The 20,381-nt window shown below is 43.7% G+C and overlaps 1 protein-coding gene across 2 annotated transcripts in view; it reads right to left on the reverse strand.

The window, feature by feature from the left end:
* The window catches only part of CREBBP (CREB binding lysine acetyltransferase), a 106,468-nt gene that overhangs the window by 49,026 nt on the left and 37,061 nt on the right, over positions 1-20,381 (reverse strand). For both annotated transcript variants that reach the window (XM_082260218.1, XM_082260217.1), the window contains exon 2: positions 16,589-17,277. In XM_082260218.1, the coding sequence (XP_082116344.1) occupies positions 16,589-17,277 (689 nt within the window). The remainder of the gene's footprint in view (positions 1-16,588; positions 17,278-20,381) is intronic.

A 20,381-nucleotide genomic window follows, 5' to 3' on the forward strand; every position in this document is an offset into this window, starting at 1 on the left:
TCTGTACTGTATATATATATATATATATATATATATATATATATATATATATATATATATATACAGGCCTCGACAAATCCCGGGCGCCAGGTCGCATTTGCGACTAGAATTAGCGACCTGGCGCCTGGGGTGCCCTGCTTGAGCTGTCCTGTCCCTTTTGCGCCCCCCACCTCCTCTTCGAGTTCACGGACTTCCACGCCGTCCAGAAATTTAGTCCCCGGCTTTTCGGCCTTCTTCTGTGAGATGAGAAGCTAGGGGAACTGGCGCCCTCTTGTGGTGGCCGGGAGTAATGCATGTTCTCAATGCCTTTTCTTCTCCTTCCAAAGAGGAGAAGAGAGGGAAGTTTTTTAAGGCTTCATCTCTCTGTCCAGTTACCTTTGCTTAAAGGTAAGTGGACAGGGAGTGTGGTTATTATTATTAATTTATTTTTTAAATGTAAAAAAAATAATTTTTTCTTTTTTTTTTTAATTATTAAAAAAAAAAAAAAAAAAAAAAATGTTTTCTTTTTTTTTCTTCAATTCTTATTTAAAAAAAAAAAAAATATATATATATATATAAATACATATATATCTTTTTTTTTTTTCCTCATCGCCGTGCCACAGCCGAAGGCCCCTTTCACACGGGCTGTCTGATCAGGTCCGCCTGTCAGTTTTTCAGGCAGACCTGATCGGACCGTTCAGTCTCCTCTATGGAGCGGTAATCTGCCGCCATCTGACCCTGCCCGCCAAAAACAGAAGGATGGTGGTTCTATTTTCTATCCATCCCGTGGATCCGATCAGATGGCATCGGATGGAAAGAGACAGACAGTCTGTTTCCATCCAATTGCGCTATATAGGAGAGTGGGGTTCTAGTCGTATTTATGTGTAAATTTAGTATCAGTTTTTTATTAAATAAAGCTTGGTTGTTAGTTTAAAAAAAAAAAAAAACTGGCTCCTAACTTTTTTAGCTGGCTCCTAGATTTCAGGCAAATTTGTCAAGCCCTGTATATATATATATATATATATATACACACACACACACACACACACATATATACATATATACACACACACACACACACACACACACACACACACACACACACACACACACACACACTGCCCGGCCCAAAAAAAAGTCGCCACCTGGAATTAACTAAGCAACTATCTAAACTAAGCATGCAGTAACTATGCTATTGGGTAGTTACTGCATGTACCCAAAGAATGAGTTTGTGCCGCCCAAAGAATGAGTTCAGCTGACTAAATATACTGAATGACCAGGTTATTCCATCAATTGATTTTTTATTCCCTGAGGCACGGGCATATTCCAAGATGACAATGCCAGGATTCATCGGGCTCAAATTGCAAAAAAGAGTGGTTCCGGGAGCACGAGACATTGTCACACATGGATTGGCCACCACAGAGCCTAGAACTTAACCCCATTGAGAATCTTTGGGATGTGCTGGAGAAGGCTTTGCGCAGTGGTCCGACTCTCCCATCATCAATACAAGATCTTGGTGAAAAATGAATGCAACACTGGATGGAAATAAATCTCGTCACATTGCAGAAGCTTGTCGAAACAATGCCACAGCGAATGCGTACCTTAATCAAAGCTAAAGGCGGTCCAACAAATATTAGAGTGGGTGACTTTTTTGGTGGCGATTTCTTTGGCCCGGCAGTGTGTGATTTTATATAAAATTTGATAATCGAAAAAAGGTCATTTATCTCAGTAATTCAATTCAAAAAGTTAAACTCATATTTAATATAAGTGCATTACACAGAGTGATTTATTTCAAGCATTTCTTTTAAATTTTGATGATTATGGCTTACAGCTAGTGAAAACCCAAAATTCATTATCTCAGAAAAGTAGATTACATAAGACCAATAAAAAAAAAAGTTTCTTAATACAGAAATGTTGGTTTACTGAAAAGAATGTCCATGTACAGTATAGTATGCACTTAATACTTGGTCGGGGCTCCTTTTGCATTAATTACTGCATCGATGTGGCATGGTATAGAGGCGCGCACAACCTGTGGCACTGCTGAGGGGTTATGGAAGCCCAGGTTGCTTTGAAAGTGGCCTTTAACTCATCTGCATTGTCTGAGGTCTCAACAATACCCCACAGATTCTCTATGGGGTTTAGGTCAGGCCAGTTTGCTGGCCAATCAAGCACAGTGATACCATGATCTGGAAACCAGGGATTGGTACTTTTGGCCGTGTGGGCAGCTGCCAAGTTCTGCTGGAAAATGAAATCAGCATCTCCATAAAGCTGGTCAGCAGAGGGAAGCATGAAGTGTTCTAGAATTTCCTGCTAGAGGGCTGTGCTGACTTTGGACTTTTAAAACACAGTGGACCAACACCAACAGGTGACATGGCTCCCCAAATCATCACTGACTATGGAAACTTCAAACTGGACCTCATGCAACTTGGATTCTGTGTCTCTCCACTCTTCCTCCAGACTTGATTGCTAAATGAAATGCAAAATTTACTTTCATCCGAAAGGAGGATGTTGGACAACTGAGCAACAGTCCAGTCCTTCTCCTTAGCCCAAGTGAGATGCTTCTGATGTTGTCTCTGGTTCAGGAGTGACTTGACACAAGGAATCGACAGTTTTAGCCCATGTCCTGAATACATCTGTGTGTGGTGGCTCTTGAAGCACTGACATCCAACCATAATCCACTCCTTGTGAATCTCCCCCAAATTCTTGAATGGCCTTTGCTTCACAACCCTCAAGGCAGTTATCTCTGCTGCTTGTGCACCACTCTTTCTTCCGCTCAACTCTTCATTAAAATACTTGGATACAGCACTCTGAACAGCCAGCTTCTTTAGCAATGACCTTTTCCGACTTACCCTCTATGTGCAGGGTGTCAATGACTGTCTTCTGGACAACTGTCAAGTCAGCAGTCTTCTCCATGATTGTGTAACCTACTGAACCAGACAGAGACAATTTAAAGGCTCAGGAAACCTTTACATGTGTTTTGAGTTAATTAGCTGATTAGGAATGACACCATGAGTATACAATATTGAACTTTCACAATATTCTAATTTCCTGAGATACTGAATTTTGGGTTTTCACTAGCTGCAAGTCATAACCACCAAAATTTAAAGAAACGCTTGAAATATTTGACAGTGTGTAACGAAGAATAAAACATAAAATTTAGTATATAAAAACTCAAACTTTTCCATAAAATAGAAAGGTTGAGACAGTCAAAGGGCTTTTTCCCCTTTTACCAGGTGATGCAGAAAGTGTGTTCTTTTTCCAACTTTAACAGACCAAGCTGTCCAGCAACAGTGGCAGTTACAGGTCCATATAAATCAGCTTTCATTTACACAAAACCTTTATCCCAAAAGGAAAAAAACTTAATGTAACTGAAAAGTGTTCGCATGCATTCAGCTTTAACCACCCCCCGTCCGCGCTACAGCCTATATACGGCTGCAGCGCGGACTCGAATTTTCGGGAGGCCGTTTTTAAACGGCCTCCCAGTGACACGCCCCCAGCGCGCTCCCGCGAGCGCGCTGCGGGGAAAATCTGTGTCGGCCGTGTCCAACAGATCGTGGTGAATGGCCAATCACAGCGGCCATTCACCACGTGATCGGGCCGTCCAATGAGCGATGATCTCATAAGTAAACATATGAGATCATCTCTCATCGCCGGCGCTCCTTCCTCACACGGAGCCTGCAGTGTGAGGAAGGAGGGGGAGCCTCACAGCGCCGGGGACACAAGAGAATGTAATCAGGGCACCGATCACCAGTGCCCTGATTACACAAGGTAAAAACACACACACAGTGCCCCCCCATCAGTGCCCGCCATCAGTGCCCCCCATCAATGCCCACAATCAGTGCCCATAGTGCTGTTAGTCAGTGCCCATCAGTGCCTGCTCATCTAGGCACTGATGAGCACTGACTGGCAGCACTATGGGCACTGAGTGTGGGCACTGATGGTGCTGCCCATCAGTGCCGCTCAGCAGTGCCACCCGTCAGTGTCCAGTGCCATCCGCCAGTGCCCAGCAGTGCCACCCGTCAGTGTCCAGTGCCATCCGCCAGTGCCCAGCAGTGCCGCCTGTCAGTGCCCAGCAGTGCCGCCTGTCAGTGCCCAGCAGTGCCGCCTGTCAGTGCCCAGCAGTGCCGCCTGTCAGTGCCCAGCAGTGCCGCCTGTCAGTGCCCAGCAGTGCCGCCTGTCAGTGCCCAGCAGTGCTCATCAGTGCCGCCTCTCAGTGCTCATCAGTGCGGCATATTAGTACCTCCTCATCAGTGCCCATCAGTGCAGCCTATCAGTGCCCATCAGTGAAGCCTATCAGTGCCCATCAGTGAAGCCTATCAGTGCCCATCAGTGAAGCCTATCAGTGCCCATCAGTGCAGCCTATCAGTGCAGCCTATCAGTGCCCATCAGTGCAGCCTATCAGTGCCCATCAGTGCAGCCTATCAGTGCCCATCAGTGCCGCCTCATCAGCGCACATCAGTGAAGGAGAAAAATTTATTTTCAAAATTTACTCGCAGAAAATAAGAAAAAAATTTTTTTTCAAAATTTTTTGTATTTATTCTTTTTTTTTGTAAAAAATAAAAACCCCAGAGATGATTAAATACCACTAAAAGAAAGCTCTATTTGTGTGAAAAAAATGATAAAAATTTCAAATGGGTACAGTGTAGCATGACCGCGCAATTGTCATTCAAAGTGTGACAGCGCTGAAAGCTGAAAATTGGCCTGGATGGGAAGGGTGTTTAAGTGCACAGAAGGCAAGTGGTTAACTTGTTGGTCAAGTCCATCTAAATCTGCTAGTGTATCGAAAACTTCCCTCTTCCCAGACTGAGAATGTTGGGGTCCAAAGGTGTTCCCTGTTCCTCTGTCCTGAGTGGAGCCACCCAAAGACAGAAGTGTGTTACTGGTCAGATCACCAGGCGAAAAATAAAAAAATAAGGCCCCTTTCACAAGGGCAGTGCGCCCAACGCACTCAGTTTTGCTTAGCGGGGATCGATCCGCCGAGCAGGCGGATGACAGCTCGGTCTCCGCTTACTTTGCAGAGACGGAGCTGTCAGATCCATGCTCTCCTTCATGGGAGATCGGATGAAAACGGTCTTCCTGTCCGTTTTCATCCGATCCTGCAGACTGATGGAAAATAGGGTTTCCATCCATCCGGATTTAACAGACAGGATCGGATAGCAGTGGGTGTCAGCGGAGATGTCTCCGTCGACATCTGCTGATCCATAGGGCTGCATAGAGCATCCGATCAGGGCTGCCTGAAAAACTGACAGGCGGACCAGATTGGAAAGCCCGTGTGAAAGGAGCCTCATTTAACCATCCTGGAGACCATGTGCATAGAGCACTTGATCCCCATTTTGACTGGTGGATCCATTGTGCCCTGAACACACTTTTGCACACAGCTCTTAAAGTGGTTCTAAAGCCTAAACAAACATTATTTACCTTATCATTCCTTGCTTTAAGGTTAAAAAAAAAACCTTTACAATTTTAAGCAGTATTAACTACTTGCTGACCAGGCTTTCTGGAACTTTATGTGCAAATTTAAATATTTTTTGCTAAAAAATTACTTCTAACCTCCAAATCATTATAAAAAAGATTATTTTTTTTTTAGCAGAGACCCTAGGGAATAAAATTCAGATCGTTGCAATTTAGGTCACATTTTATTTGCGCAGCAGTTTTACAAATCCAATATTTTGGAAAAAATAGACTTATGAATTAAAGTGATTGTAAGCCTCCCCTCTTTTTTTTTTTTTACATCACAAACATGCTATACGTACCTGCTCTGTGCAGTGGTTTTGCACAGAGCAGCCCAGATCCTCCTCTCCTCGGGTCCCTGTTCGATGCTCCTGGCCCTTCTCTCCTCTTGAGTGCCCCCACAGTAAACCACTTGCTGTGGGGGCACTGAGCAGAGTCACATCTCCCTGTGGTTATTCGGACATAGAGCCACAAGCCGGCCCCACCCCCTCTCTCCCGATTGGCTGACTTTGACTGACAGCCGTGCTGTCTCAAGCCGATGAGGAGAGGAGTCCCAGGCAGCTGAGAAACTCCTGCAACATCGCTGGATAAAGATGGGCTCAGGTAAGTATTAGGGAGGCTGATGCACATAGAATGCATTAAGATTAAAAACCTACCTTTACAAACCCTTGAAAAAAAAAAAAAAAAAACTATATACACCCCAATTCTTCAGTAAAAGGTGAAAGAGGTTACGCAGAGTAAATAGATACCTAACATGTAACACTTTAAAACTGCGCGCGCGCTCGTGGAATGGCAACAAACTACGGTACTTAAAGAGGAAGTAAACTCTTCCTTTTTTAGTTTTTTTCTTCCCTTCAAAGTAAATGCATAACGTGCTAGTATGCATTGCCTACTAGCACATTATGTGACACTTCCCTGCAAACGAAGCCCGCGTTGTCCCGCTGGCGGCCGCATCCATCTTTGCCCATCTTCCTTCCGGGTCTGCGGACTCCGGCTGTATTACAGGCCGGACCCACGTAACGTCACTCCCGCGCATATGCGTGGGAGCCGCCGGTCACAGCACAGGGCTCTGAAGAAATGGCACGGGTGGCAGTTTCTTCAGAGCACATGCGCCGATGTCATCGGCTGCATGAAATGTAAATATCTCCTAAACTGTGCAAGTTTAGGAGATACAGTGTCTTGCGAAAGTATTCGGCCCCCTTGAACTTTGCGACCTTTTGCCACATTTCAGGCTTCAAAGATATAAAACTAATTTTTCGTGAAGAACCAACAACAAGTGGGACACAATCATGAAGTGGAACGAAATTTATTGGATATTTCAAACTTTGTTAAATAAAAAACTGAAAAACTGGGCGTGCAAAATTATTCAGCCCCTTTACTTTCAGTGCAGCAAACTCTCTCCAGAAGTTCAGTGAGGATCTCTGAATGATCCAATGTTGACCTAAATGACTAATGATGATAAATAGAATCCACCTGTGAGTAATCAAGTCTCCGTATAAATGCACCTGCACTGTTATAGTCTCAGAGGTCCATTTAAAGCGCAGAGAGCATCATGAAGAACAAGGAGCACACCAGGTAGGTCCGAGATACTGTAGTGGAGAAGTTTAAAGCCGGATTTGGATACAAAAAGATTTCCCAAGCTTTAAACATCCCAAGGAGCACTGTGCAAGCGATAATATTGAAATGGGAGTTTCAGACCACTGCAAATCTACGAAGACCTGGCCGTCCCTCTAAACTTTCAGCTCATACAAGGAGAAGACTGATCAGAGATGCAACCAAGAAGCCCATGATCATTCTGGATGAACTGCAGAGATCTACAGCTGAGGTGGGAGACTCTGTCCATAGGACAACAATCAGTCGTATACTGCACAAATCTGGCCTTTTATGGAAGAGTGGCAAGAAGAAAGCCATTTCTTAAAGATATCCATAAAAAGTGTCGTTTAAAGCTTGCCACAAGCCACCTGGGAGACACACCAAACATGTGGAAGAAGGTGCTCTGGTCAGATGAAACCAAAATCAAACTTTTTGGCAACAATGCAAAACGTTATGTTTGGCGTAAAAGCAACACAGCTCATCACCCTGAACACACCATCCCCACTGTCAAACATGGTGGTGGCAGCATCATGGTTTGGGCCTGCTTTTCTTCAGCAGGGACAGGGAAGATGGTTAAAATTGATGGGAAGATGGATGGAGCCAAATACAGGACCATTCTGGAAGAAAACCTGATGGAGTCTGCAAAAGACCTTAGACTGGGACGGAGATTTGTCTTCCAACAAGACAATGATCCAAAACATAAAGCAAAATCTATAATGGAATGGTTCACAAATAAACATATCCAGGTGTTAGAATGGCCAAGTCAAAGTCCAGACCTGAATCCAATCGAGAATCTGTGGAAAGAACTGAAAACTGCTATTCACAAACGCTCTCCATCCAACCTCACTGAGCTCGAGCTGTTTTGCAAGGAGGAATGGGCAAACATTTCAGTCTCTCGATGTGCAAAACTGATAGAGACATACCCCAAGCGACTTACAGCTGTAATCGCAGCAAAAGGTGGCGCTACAAAGTATTAACTTAAGAGGGCTGAATTATTTTGCACGCCCAATTTTTCAGTTTTTTTATTTGTTAAAAAAGTTTGAAATATCCAATCAATTTCGTTCCACTTCATGATTGTGTCCCACTTGTTGATTCTTTACAAAAAATGACAGTTTTATATCTTTATGTTTGAAGCCTGAAATGTGGCAAAAGTTAGAAAAGTTCAAGGGTGCCGAATACTTTTGCAAGGCACTGTATATATATATATAAAAGAGTTTCTCTAACTACTTCAGTGGCAGTATCAGCATGTAAACAAAACAATGGCCACAATAGCAGCCTGCATTTCTTTTAAGGCCGTAGGCTATATTAGCAAAGTGATCAGGCAGGTAACCAATCGCTCCTACAGTGTTTATTTTTCTTTTTTTTTTTTTTTAACCCTTCCCACCCTATGCATGGAAGTGAAGAACATCAGCAACAGGAAGGTGGAGGGGATAAGTAGTGGAATTTTTATTTTTTTTTTCTTAAAAAACAGGAGAGGGAAGCAAAGATATTTAAAGAAAAAAAAAAAATACTAAGAATAGCTGTGCTTTAGAAATGATGGTAATATGTGGGGGTCGACGGATTATCTGAGCAGCCGATTATCGGGGGTCGATATTCAAATTTTTCAAATAATTGGTTTCGGTCAGACCTCCTCCCCCATTGTCCCCGCGCGGCGCTCGCTGCAGTCTCTGCCAATCTCTGTCAGCGGTGCGCGGGCAGCAGAGAGATGATATCTCTCAAAGCCCGCCTCGCATCACCGCTGTTCCGCCCGTAGAGCAGGGCCCGAAGGCTGATCTTGACAGAGCTGCAGCCACGGACAAGCAGAGAAGTTACATTATCTTTCACCACCTGCCCCGCTTACCCGCTCGGCTGCCAGAAGTAGTGTAAGCAGCGACGTGCTGCATCTGGGTAGCAAGGGACAGTGATGTACACAATATCGGCACCTGTAAAAAACCATAGTGGTCTTTGCTGAACAGTTTTTAATGCCTACAAACTAGGATTTCATGTTACATGCTTGTCTATAAAACTTAAGTTTCATATGGACTGGGTAATATGTTAGGAATGAAAGGAGGCCACATCCTTTGATGGAAATTAAAATCATCAACCTACAGAGGGCTGAATTCAAAGACATCCCGGAAATCAAAATGAAAAGAAATAAATGATGCAGCAGGCTAGTCCATTTTTCTGAAATTCCATTTCAGCGACTCAAAATGGTAGTTTGTATGGCCCTCATGTGCTTGTATGCATGCCTGACAACATTGGGCCATGCTCCTAATGGCACGACAGATGTTGTCCTGGGGTATTTCCTCCTAGATTTAGACCAGGGCATCACTGAGCTCCTGAACAGACTGAGGTGCAACCTGGCGGTGTCTGATGGACCAAAACAGAATGACCCAGGAGTGTTCTATTGGATTTAGGTCAGGCGAGTGTGGGGGCCATTCAATGGTATCAATTCCTTCATCCTCCAGTAACTGGCTGCATACTCTCGCCACATGAGGCCAGACATGGTCGTGCACCAGGAGGAACCCAGGACCCAAGGCACCAGCATAGGGTCTGACAATGGGTCCAAGGATTTCATCCTGATACCTAATGGCAGTCGGGGTGCCATTGCCTAGCCTGTAGAGGTCTGTGTGTCCCTCCATGGATATGCCTCCCCAGACCATCACTGACCCACCACCAAACCGATCATGCTGAACGATGTCACAGTCCACATAATGTTGCGCTAGAGGTGGTCTGTCCCTCAGGCCACCCTCATGAAGTCTGTTTCTGATTGTTTTATTAGAGACATTCACACCAGTGGCCTGCTGGAGGTCATTTTGTAGGGCTCTGGCAGTGCTCATCCTGTTCCTCCTTGGACAAAGGAGCAGATACCGGTCCTGCTGATAGGTTAAGGACCGCCTACGGCCCTGTCCAGCTCTCCTAGAGTAACTGTGTCTCCTGGAATCTCCTCCATGTTCTTGAGACACAGCAAACTACCTGGCAATGGCACGTATTGATGTGCCATCCTGGAGGAGTTGGACTGCCTGTGCAACCTCTATAGGGTTCAGGTATCCCCTCATGTTACCAGTAGTCACACTGACCCTAGCCAATTGCAAAACTAGTAAACAGTAAGAAAAGATGAGTAGGGAGAAAAAAAAAAAAAAAAATGGCAGTGTCCTCCACCTGTAAAACCATTCCTGTTTTGGAGGTCGTCACATTGTTGCCCATCTAGTGCACCTGTTAACCACTTTAAGACCAGAAGGATTTGCCCCCTTAATGACCAGGCCACTTTTTTCAACTTGGCACTGCGTGACTTTGACAATTGCGCGGTCGCGCGACGCTGTACCTAAACAGAATTTACGTCCTTCCCCCCCCCCCCCCCCCCCACAAATAGAGCTTTCTTTTGGTGGTATTTTATCACCTCTGCGATTTTTTATTTTTTGAGCTATACACAAAAGGGTGACAATTCTGAGAATTTTTTTTTTAAAAATTCTAATTTTTTTAACATATTAGGCCAATTTGTTTTCTTCTACATATCTTTTTTTTTTTTTTTTTACCAAAATTGCAATAAGCAAATTTTGGTTGGTTTGCGCAAAAGTTATTGCGTCTACTAACTACGTGAAAGATTTGTCACTTTGTTTTTTTTAAACTAGTAATGGTGGCAATCTGATTTTTTGCGGGACTGCGACATTGCGGTGGACAAATCGGACCCCTAACTGACATTTGACACTTTGGGGGGGGACCAGTGACATTACTACAGTAATACGTGCTAAAAACATGCAGTTTTACTGTAATATTGACACTGGCAGGGAAGGGGTTAACATCGTGGGTGATCAAGGGGTTAAATGTAAGCCTAGGGGAGTGATTCTAACTGTGGGGGGGCGTGGCTTGTGAAACTACCATAGAGACCTGTGTTCCTATATAGAAGGATCACAGGGGCTCTATGATCATTTCAGGGAGAAGAACGGTCAGTTGTGTTTACAACAGCTGACCGTTCTCTCAGCGGGGAACGATCGCGGGTGTCAGGCGCCAATCAGAGCCGCCTGCCTGCTGCATTGGCTTCCCCGCTGACAAGCGGCGGGTGGTTGTAAACACCAAAGCAGATGAAACTGATTACCAACTCCCTCTGCTATCCAACTGACCAGATCAATATTCCAGAAGTTTAACTGACTTAATTTAAAAAAAAGTGTTCCTTAAATTTTTTTTGAGAATGAATATATATATATATATATATATATATATATATATAATTTTTTTTTATTACACAGTGTAAAAAGGCTTCTATATAACATCACACAGCTTGTCTGTCTTCCTTACTTTGGGACTAGCCACTTATACCAGTAAAATGGCCGTAGTGAATGAGCGCCGGGGAAGGAGAGAATAGAAAAATGCTTCCTTCTGTTTGCTGAAAGTATATGACATTTCCCAAAGAATCCTCTTTCTGTCCTAGAACCAGACATACCTGATTCACTAGGGCTGCTCTTAATAAGCCCCGGTTCACATAGAATGTGGGTTTGAAATCGCACTACTTTGGCGCGAGTTCAAAGCCGCCGATCAGTGCACACTGCACAGATGTCAACAAGTATGCCGAATTTTTACTTGATGCTTGTTCCATGCTTGTTCCAGGGCAGTAACTCGCATATGTGTGAACCGGCACTGAAAGTCAGCAATATTACCTCTCATGTCTCCATTCTTAAAGTTCCCTGTAACAAGCATACCGAATGATTTTTTTTTTTTTTTTAAATGTGTTAGGATCCATTCATACCCGATATGCATTAACCACTTCCGCACTGCTCACTAGAGCTCTACTGCGGCAAAGTGGCTCGATAACGTCTGGTGACCCCTTTCTGTATTCAGTCACAGCGGGAGTCGGGCCAGGGGAGGAGCAGCTGCGATCGCCGCTGCTCTTCCCCGATCGTCGGGGAATCGAGTTTGGAGATCCGCCCGCTTGTGTAAACAAAGCGGGCAGATCTCCTAGTGACAGACAGTGACAGATTGCAGGATTCAGCATAGCTGGACCTGCGATCTGTCCTTGTGTCACATAGTCCCCTCCCCCCCCCTCCCCCCACACACGTCAGTAAGCACCAGGCATACATTAACCCCTCCCTCTCCAATAAAATTAACCCCTTGCCTGCCAGTGTCATTTTTACAGTAACAGCTCTGATTACTGCAGTAATGTCACTGGTACCCTCAAAAGTGTCAAAAATGTCAGTCAAGGGTCCGATCTGTCCGCCGCAACGTCGCAGTCCCACAAAAAAAAAAAAAAAAAAAAATCTCAGATCGCCGCCATTACTCGTTAAAAAAAAAAAAAAAACACCAAAAACGACAGAAATCTTTCCCTTAGTTAGTAAACGCAATAACTTTTGCGCAAACCAATCAAAATACGCTTATTGCGATTTTTTTTACCAAAAATATGTAGCAGAAAACAAATTGGCCTAAAATGATAAAAAATTTTTGATTTTTATATTTTGGGGGGGGGGGGGGGGGGGGAATTTCATATAAAAAAAATGTGAAAAATATTGCTATTTTTTCAAAATTGTCGCTCTTTTTTGTTTATAGCGCAAAAAGTAAAAATCGCACAGGTGATCAAATACCACCAAAAGAAAGCTCTATTTGTGGGAAAAAAAAGGCATAAATTTTGTTTGGGTGTGGAGTTGCATGACCGCGCAATTGTCAGTTAAAGTCGCACAGTGCCGAATCGCAAAAAGTGGCCCAGACGTAAGACAGCAAAATCCTCCGGTGGTAAAGTGGTTAAAGTAGCCTATTTGAACAGACTACCAATGCAGGATTTGCTGTAATGCAGTGCACTGCAAGGCATGGTAGTTACAGCACATTGTGTCGCACTCCAACACGGATGTGTTTCTTTAGGTGCCCTTGAAAATGAATGGCTGTGTGCATGGTGCAATTTTGCAGCCCAAAAGGGCTTTTAAAAAGGGAAAAGAGTTGCCAGTCTACATTTGACTAATTGGTATGGGTAAGTTTTGTTTATCCAGTTATCAAATCTCCTTGGTTCAGTAAAACATGGCATCACAAATGTCTTCACTTACTGTATACAAATATGGCAGCTCTGTGCTTTTTAGTAATTTTAAGAGACACATCGGGGCAGATTACACAAGTAAAGCGTGGTAAATAGTCTGCTTCACAAAATGAAACAAAAAAAAAAAAAAACACCATTTAGCAGTACAAAACATATCACAGTTACTAAATGGCAAACACACACAGAGCAACCACTTCAAAGCAAACGCAGCTCTAGCAACCAAGACAAGAAACCACACGAATACAGCGAGGAGGCAGGGAACTCTGCAACAATTTCCTAAAGACAGCCTCAAATCTATACAGCGGCTAATATTTTAGGGAAAAAGTACAAATCTGTTGCCATTGGCTACCAGCGAAATCAATCAAGGCGACAGGATGCAACGTGCAAAATCAAACGAGCAAAACCTACATATACTGGGAAAAAAGCAACATATCAAATCCATATAGAGTCATATAAAGGTTAATGTTGAATCATTTATTGACTTCCAATCTCTCTCCAGCAGTGACGATCTTGCAGTTCTCTGTAATCCCATCTTGTAGACACTTCCTTCTCTGCATTATCCAGAATATTAGGGCTGGTTCACATATATGTGGGGCCAATTTCTGTGCAGAGTCTGGTGCGGTTTCCATTCAACGATTCAGATGCGAATTTCACACTTAAATTGCACTGAAAAACGCATAGAACCTTTTTCTAATTTGCAGCGCAACCAGAACACATGTGAACTGGCTCCATTGAAAGCTAGTCTGGTTCACAGGTTATGCGAACCGGATGTGGTTCAAAATGCATCCGATCCGCAAATATGCAAACTGAGCCTAAAGGATCAGTCTCCACTCAATGCTAATCTCATTGTGGTGGATTCTGAAGAGTTAGTCCAGCCATATATGGACAGGCAGAATGTACCATGTTGATCGATCAACTTGGGTACAACCACAGTTATTACCCTCTTGTATCTCTTGACCCTCCCCCCTCTTAGATTATAAGCTCTAACAAGCAGGGCCCTCTGATCCCTCTTGAATTAAAGTGTATTGTAGTTGTACTGTCTACCCTCAAGTTGTAAAGCGCTGTGTAAACTGTCAGCGCTAAATAAATCCCATATAATAATAACCAGCCTGACGGATCTTGCATGCGATTTCTCTAGCTGACCATATAGCTGCTAGCAATAATCACTAGGGATGCACAGACATCGGTGCCGGTCCAAGAATTTGCACGAGTACTTGTGTAAATGCTCCGATACCCAAAACCAATACCTTTGCGGTGCGATTTGAGCTCAAAATGGGCTCAAACACACGGCAAAGAATCACGTGATTCCTATCCAAATCGCATCCAGTTTCCCCGCACAGCTCCTGTGTGAACCTAGGCTTCTCATAGTAACCTCAGTCTGGGTGCACACAGGAGCAGTGTGGGAAACTGCATGCGATTTGGACAGGAATGTCACCGCATTCCTGTTAAAAGTCCATGCGATTCTTTGCAGTGCAATTTGAGCCCATTTAATTTGCAAGAGCTCAAATTGCACCGCAAAGGTATCAGTAAGTATTTGACCTGAAAGTAATTAATCAGTACTCTGCGGTTAAAAAAAAAAAAAAAATGGTATTGGTGCACCCCTAATAATCACTGTCTTCTCACGGCAGGGATGGCTTCCCCGCCCCACACAAGAACAACAAAAAATGGCACGGCAGGAGGGATTCCCCTGTCAACTTTGTGTTGTGGTGCCGGCTTTAACCACTTGCCGACCGCCGCACGACTATTTACGTCAGCGGTCAGCCCCTCACAGGCTGAGCGACGTAGTACTATGTCGCTAGCCTGTGAGGGTCTAGGGAGCGAGCGCGCACCCCCGGACCCGATGTCCGCCGGTCACTTGGCCATCGTCGGTGCAGAGGGAGAAAGGCAGGCGGCTAATGTAAACAAGCCACCTGTCATTCTCCCCTGTGTAGAAACAATGATCATAAGGTTCTACTATGTAGGACCGTTGATCACTGTTCCTACACCTCAAGCCACAGCCAATCACATTTAGAATCACGCCCCTAGGGACACACACCACCCCTACCTCACAAAAAAAGTTAACCCCTTCCCTGCCAGTGTAATTTTACAGTAACAGTGCATATGTATAGCATATGTGTGACTGTAGAAATGTCACTGGTAACCCCAAAAGTGTCAAAAATGTCAGTCAAGGGTCCGATCTGTCCGCCGAAATGTCGCAGTACCGCAAAAAGAAAAATCGCAGATCGCCGCCATTACGCGTAAAAAAAAAACAACAAAAAATGACAAATCTTTGTTAGTAAACACGATAACTTTTGCGCAAACCAATCAAAATACGCTTTTTGCAATTTTTTTTACCAAAGATATGTAGCATAAAACAAATTGTCCGAAAATGTTAAAAAAATTTTACATTTTTTTTGGGGAATTTCATATAAAAAAATATGAAAAATATTGTTATTTTTGCAAAATTGACGCTCTTTTTTTTGTATATAGTGCATGATCAAGAAAAAAAAAAAAAAAAATCGCACAGGTGATCAAATACCACCAAAAGAAAGCTCTGTTTGTGGGAAAAAAAAGGACATAAAATCCATTTAGGTACAGCGTCGCATGACCGCGCAATTGTCCGATAAAGTCACGCAGTGCCGATTCGCAAAATAGGCCCTGGTCAGGAAGGGGGTAAAATCTTCCGGGGCTTAAGTGGTTAAACCACCTCAGAGTTTTAGATCTCTCTGGGACCCGATTGGAAAAATCCTTGTACTTGATTTTATGGGTCTACAAGTCAGCTGTGCCCATAGCGAGGGTTTCCCACTTTCTGCACTGGATGTTTTTTTTTTTAAGAAGATATGAAATGCAACTAGAAAAACTGGAACACAAAGTTGGCCAGAAACATCCAAACTTCCATTCTAGACAGGAACAGAGTCTGTAATATGGCAGTGAAATTTCACTGCAAATGAAAACCAGCGGCTGACTTAACCCACCAGACTCCGCCCATAAAATAACCATCATTAGATGTACTGGTCCTTTCAATGCTAAATCTAATGCATAGACTGATAAATAAGTATCTACAGGGTTACACCATGTAAAAGTAGTGACAATATATCCAGAGGCCTCCTTTCTAAAACACCACCAATCTGCTTGTTGCTAGCAGCTACAGGTAGTCAATATCCTTTGGTGTGTATAATAACTGCCGGCCCGTACATCACCGCAGGACATACGAGCCACTAGAAGGTACCACAGCATGCAGCGGGGTAACGTTATTTAACCCATCTAAAGTGTCAAATACCTGAAGGTTGCCATGGAAAAGCAAAATCTGCAGCATGTCAACACAGTCTGCAGGAAAGGTTAAATATATTCACTGTTTTACAAGGTGTGCAAGATCTCACCAGAGTGCATGCGAAAAAGAAACCAGAGGTGAGCCTGTATGATGGCATCCAAGCAGATCCAAAAATTTAAACTACCAAAAAACTGAAAGAATTTGTTAAAGCAAAATAGCTTATGAAACAATGACATTTTTATTACACTGGAGATTCCAATTGTAGATGTGCACTGTAAAAGTAAGCCAAGTATACAAAGCCATGGTAAACCAGCACATACCTTTGTCATGGGTCCGGTCTGGGCAGTGGTCATGCCTGTGTGGGGTGGCATTGAAGTTGTCCCTTGTGTCAATGTTTCTGCAAGAACGCTACCTGGGGTGGACTGTAAAGTAGAAGTATTGTACTGTAGACTTGCACCCCGACCTCTGTTTCCAGGTCCCAGTGAGCCATTCAGGACTTGTCCCTGTGCAGGCTGGGCTTGGCTCATTAGTGCATGCCCAGAATTGTTATTCATCAGTGCTTGGTGCCCTTGGTTGAAGTTAGAGTTGATGCAGATTCCCGCAGAGGCTTGTGGAGCAGCCGGGCTGCCTGCCACCATGCCGACTTGCTTTTGCGACTGGGAAGTAGGTACAGATTGACCAGGCGTACCAGTAGCTGGTTTATTTAATCCAGAGGGTGGGGTGCCAGATAGTCCCTGGTTGAGTGGGCTCTTGTTGAGGCCGCCCAAGTTGCCGAGGCCTGGGCTGCCTTGTTGGCCCTGGCCTCCCATGCTTTGCTGCACAGGGCTACCTGAACCTCCTCTTCCCATGCCAGCGCCCAGTCCTGGATTTCCTCCACGAAGGAGATCGGACAGCTGCTTGTTCTGGGAAGCTGCATCTTGTCCTAGCCCTCCACCTGTGCCCAAGAGGTTCAAATCTCCATTGGGGATTAGCTCATCAGGAAGGTCATTCTCCAAGTCAAAGAAGAATTCTGTAAGAAAAAAACAAAACAAAATGAACACACAAGATACTATCAAGGCTGATCTACAACTAAGGTAAAACAGGGCTATTGTCAACAACAACCAATTAGGGGTCATAATTAGATTTGACTTTTTAAAGATCAATAAATGTATTGTCAGCCATTATCAGCACCGTTAGTGCAAGAAAAGCTCAAGAAAAACACATCCCCTAAAATTCTATGCATGTCTTCACACTGGTCCATTGCACTTCCATTGTGGAGTTAAAAATCTTGCTTCCTGCATTTCTTGTAAAAAAATAAAATAAAAAAAAAAACCACACCCCGTTGAAATGCATTGAAAACGCAGTAAGAATGCATCAATAACGCACCCGTGTTACATTTTTGAGTCACATGATCTATGAAAAACACACCATAATCACAGTAAAATCGTGGCAAAATTGCTATAAAATCGCATATGTTTTCGGCGCCATTATCGGCACCTTTTTCTCCATTGGCAAAATACCGAAAACACCAAATTTCGGTACACCTCTAGCAAGAATGGTTCCAGTTTGTTTCTATTTGCCCCAAAAAGCAATCTACCTTCAACAACGATAAAAACTATTACCATCGTCTCAATTACCAAACCCCTCGCATCTACAGCATGCTTCATTCAAACTATATGCAGCATCCACTCACATGAAACATCCCCCATAGGCAAACAAGCCATTCCACATTGCAGTCATGGGCAGAGCAGCTGATTTGGTGACAATAGTGCAGCAAACGTTGCACCCTATACATCTGGAGAAAATCACGCTTTTTAAAAAAACATACAAGGAGCTGTAGTGAAGCATCACCTCTTACACATGTTCTGTAGGTACCAGTCAGTGGAAATAGCAAACAGTTGAACAGAACATTATTCGCTTACATTTAAACAATACACATGGTTATGATTTAAAAGCAAGTTATTTATTGCGGAATTTAAGTCCCACTTTCCAAATTTTGAGCAGCCCGGCTCTTTATTGCAGATGAGACGTGCAAAGTCTCTTCTGCAATAAAAGAAACCTACCGTCACAGTGCTAGGATGACTGCACTCCTGTGCATGAGGAGTGGCATCATCCTGCATAATCCAATGAAAACAGCCGCAGCCTAGCACCTGGAAGAAGCCAGATAGAAGAGGACGGCAAATGATGTTGAGACATTGAGAGAGGCAAGTATTGGAGCTTAAGACTCCAGTTTAGAATTGAAAACTACTATATAAAACACATGGGAATGTAGGTTGCACTGTTATAAAACAATATCATTTGTTATTATAAGAAATAACAACACAACAATTGTTAAGGCTCCGTTCACATGTAGGCGTTTTGGGGCGTTTTTGGGGAGTTTTTCTGCTCTAGGATCAGCTCTCAAAACGCCCAACAAGACAAATCCTATTAATTTCAATGGCCCCTGTTCACATCTGAGCGTTTTGACGCTGTAAGCAAAACGCCCAACGCTCAAAAAAGTACATGAGCTTCTTTTTGGGCAGATTACAGGCGTTTTCCATTGGTTTCTATTCAATCTAAAAACGCCTGCACAAAAAACGCCTGTAAAAACGCCTGTAAATCGCGGTAAAAAACGAGCGAAAACGCTACGCTCAGGTGTGAATGTAGCCTTATGGTGTTGAAATGGCCGCGGCACCTTTAGTTCCCGGTTCACACTAATACGACTTGTCAGGTGACTTGGTCAGCCTGGCAAGACGTGCACCGTCGCGGTCATTGAGTAGCACAGTACCGGTTCTAATAGGAGCGACACAAGTCGTTCTGACTTAGAAAAAGGGTCCAGTACTACTTCGGGGCGACCTGGAGGTGACTTGCATTGACTTCCATTATGTGAAGTCCCTGCAAGTCGCGCTGCACGCGACTTCACAGGTCGCCCCCTAAGTCGAGCGACCTAGTGTGAACGGAGGCTCATTGGTATAATAATAAATATTCAATAAATAATAAATCTAATAATAAATAACAATAAATATATAAATATGAATGAGGGCTCTTTCACACGGAGCGGACCATATTGTGATCCACTCCGGCACTTTTTTTTTTTTTTTTTCACCGAGCGGATGACACTTAACTTGACGTATTGAACATACGATCGTAGGCATAGGCAGGGAGAAGTCGGGAGGAGACTAGAAGGTAGCAGAACACAGCCCGACATCCGTCCCACACACGTTCAGTCTGCCTGCCTGCAGCTAGTTCTCCTGACTGAGCGGTGAGCAGCTGCACGGCTAACCAATCACGCATGCCTGCACACCTGATTGGTTCGCTGTGCCGCTACTCACGACGTGATTGGTTCGCTGGGCCATGCTCACCGCTCAGTCAAGAGAACTAGCTGCAGGGCGGCAGACTGAACGTGTCATATCAGGCTGTGTTCTTCTACCTCCTACCACCATTGTGAGTCCCGACTCTGCCTTCCACACTGTCAGTGTCTTCTGCATTCCACCCAGTTCAATTCCTACAATAACATTAACCCTGGCCTGCCCAATATCGCAATATATATTGTTGGAAAAAAAAATATTGCAATGTACTTTTATTTCCAATATCGTGCAGCCCTAATATATATATATATATATAAAAAATACACACACATACATATACACACACATCACTACTCAGAAGCCCAAGTCAGCCAAGTCTACAGGTCAAATAATTTCTTGTGGCTGGTCAGTAGGAACATCATCCTGCACAATAAAGTCTGGTTAAGTTTTTTATGATAGTGAAAAGTGTGTGAAGAAAAACTTTTGGTCTGCTACGGCTTCACTGCTGAGTGGACAGCAGCCCAGTAATATGTAATAGGCCTCAGTGGTTACTAATGCTAGGGTTGAGGGCTAATTTTGTGTACATTAAAATGATTAGCGCTAAATGCAATATCCTTTCATTATAATACAGCATTGTAAGTAATACATGCCTAATCCTAACCCCAAACCTAACATTAAGAACCACAAGAGTGCGGCAAGATTACAGCACTACTATCCTTCCAACACTGAGAAAGTATTACTGATAGGAAAGACAAGCCTTGACATTTACCCTGCTTAAAAGAATATAATAAACCACCAGCATTAGTTGGTGTGCAAAAACTTGGGTCGAACAGAGTATTATGTAATG

This window comes from Pelophylax lessonae (genome assembly GCF_965119305.1).
Source record: "Pelophylax lessonae genome assembly, chromosome: 6".
Taxonomy (NCBI): Eukaryota; Metazoa; Chordata; class Amphibia; order Anura; family Ranidae; genus Pelophylax; species Pelophylax lessonae.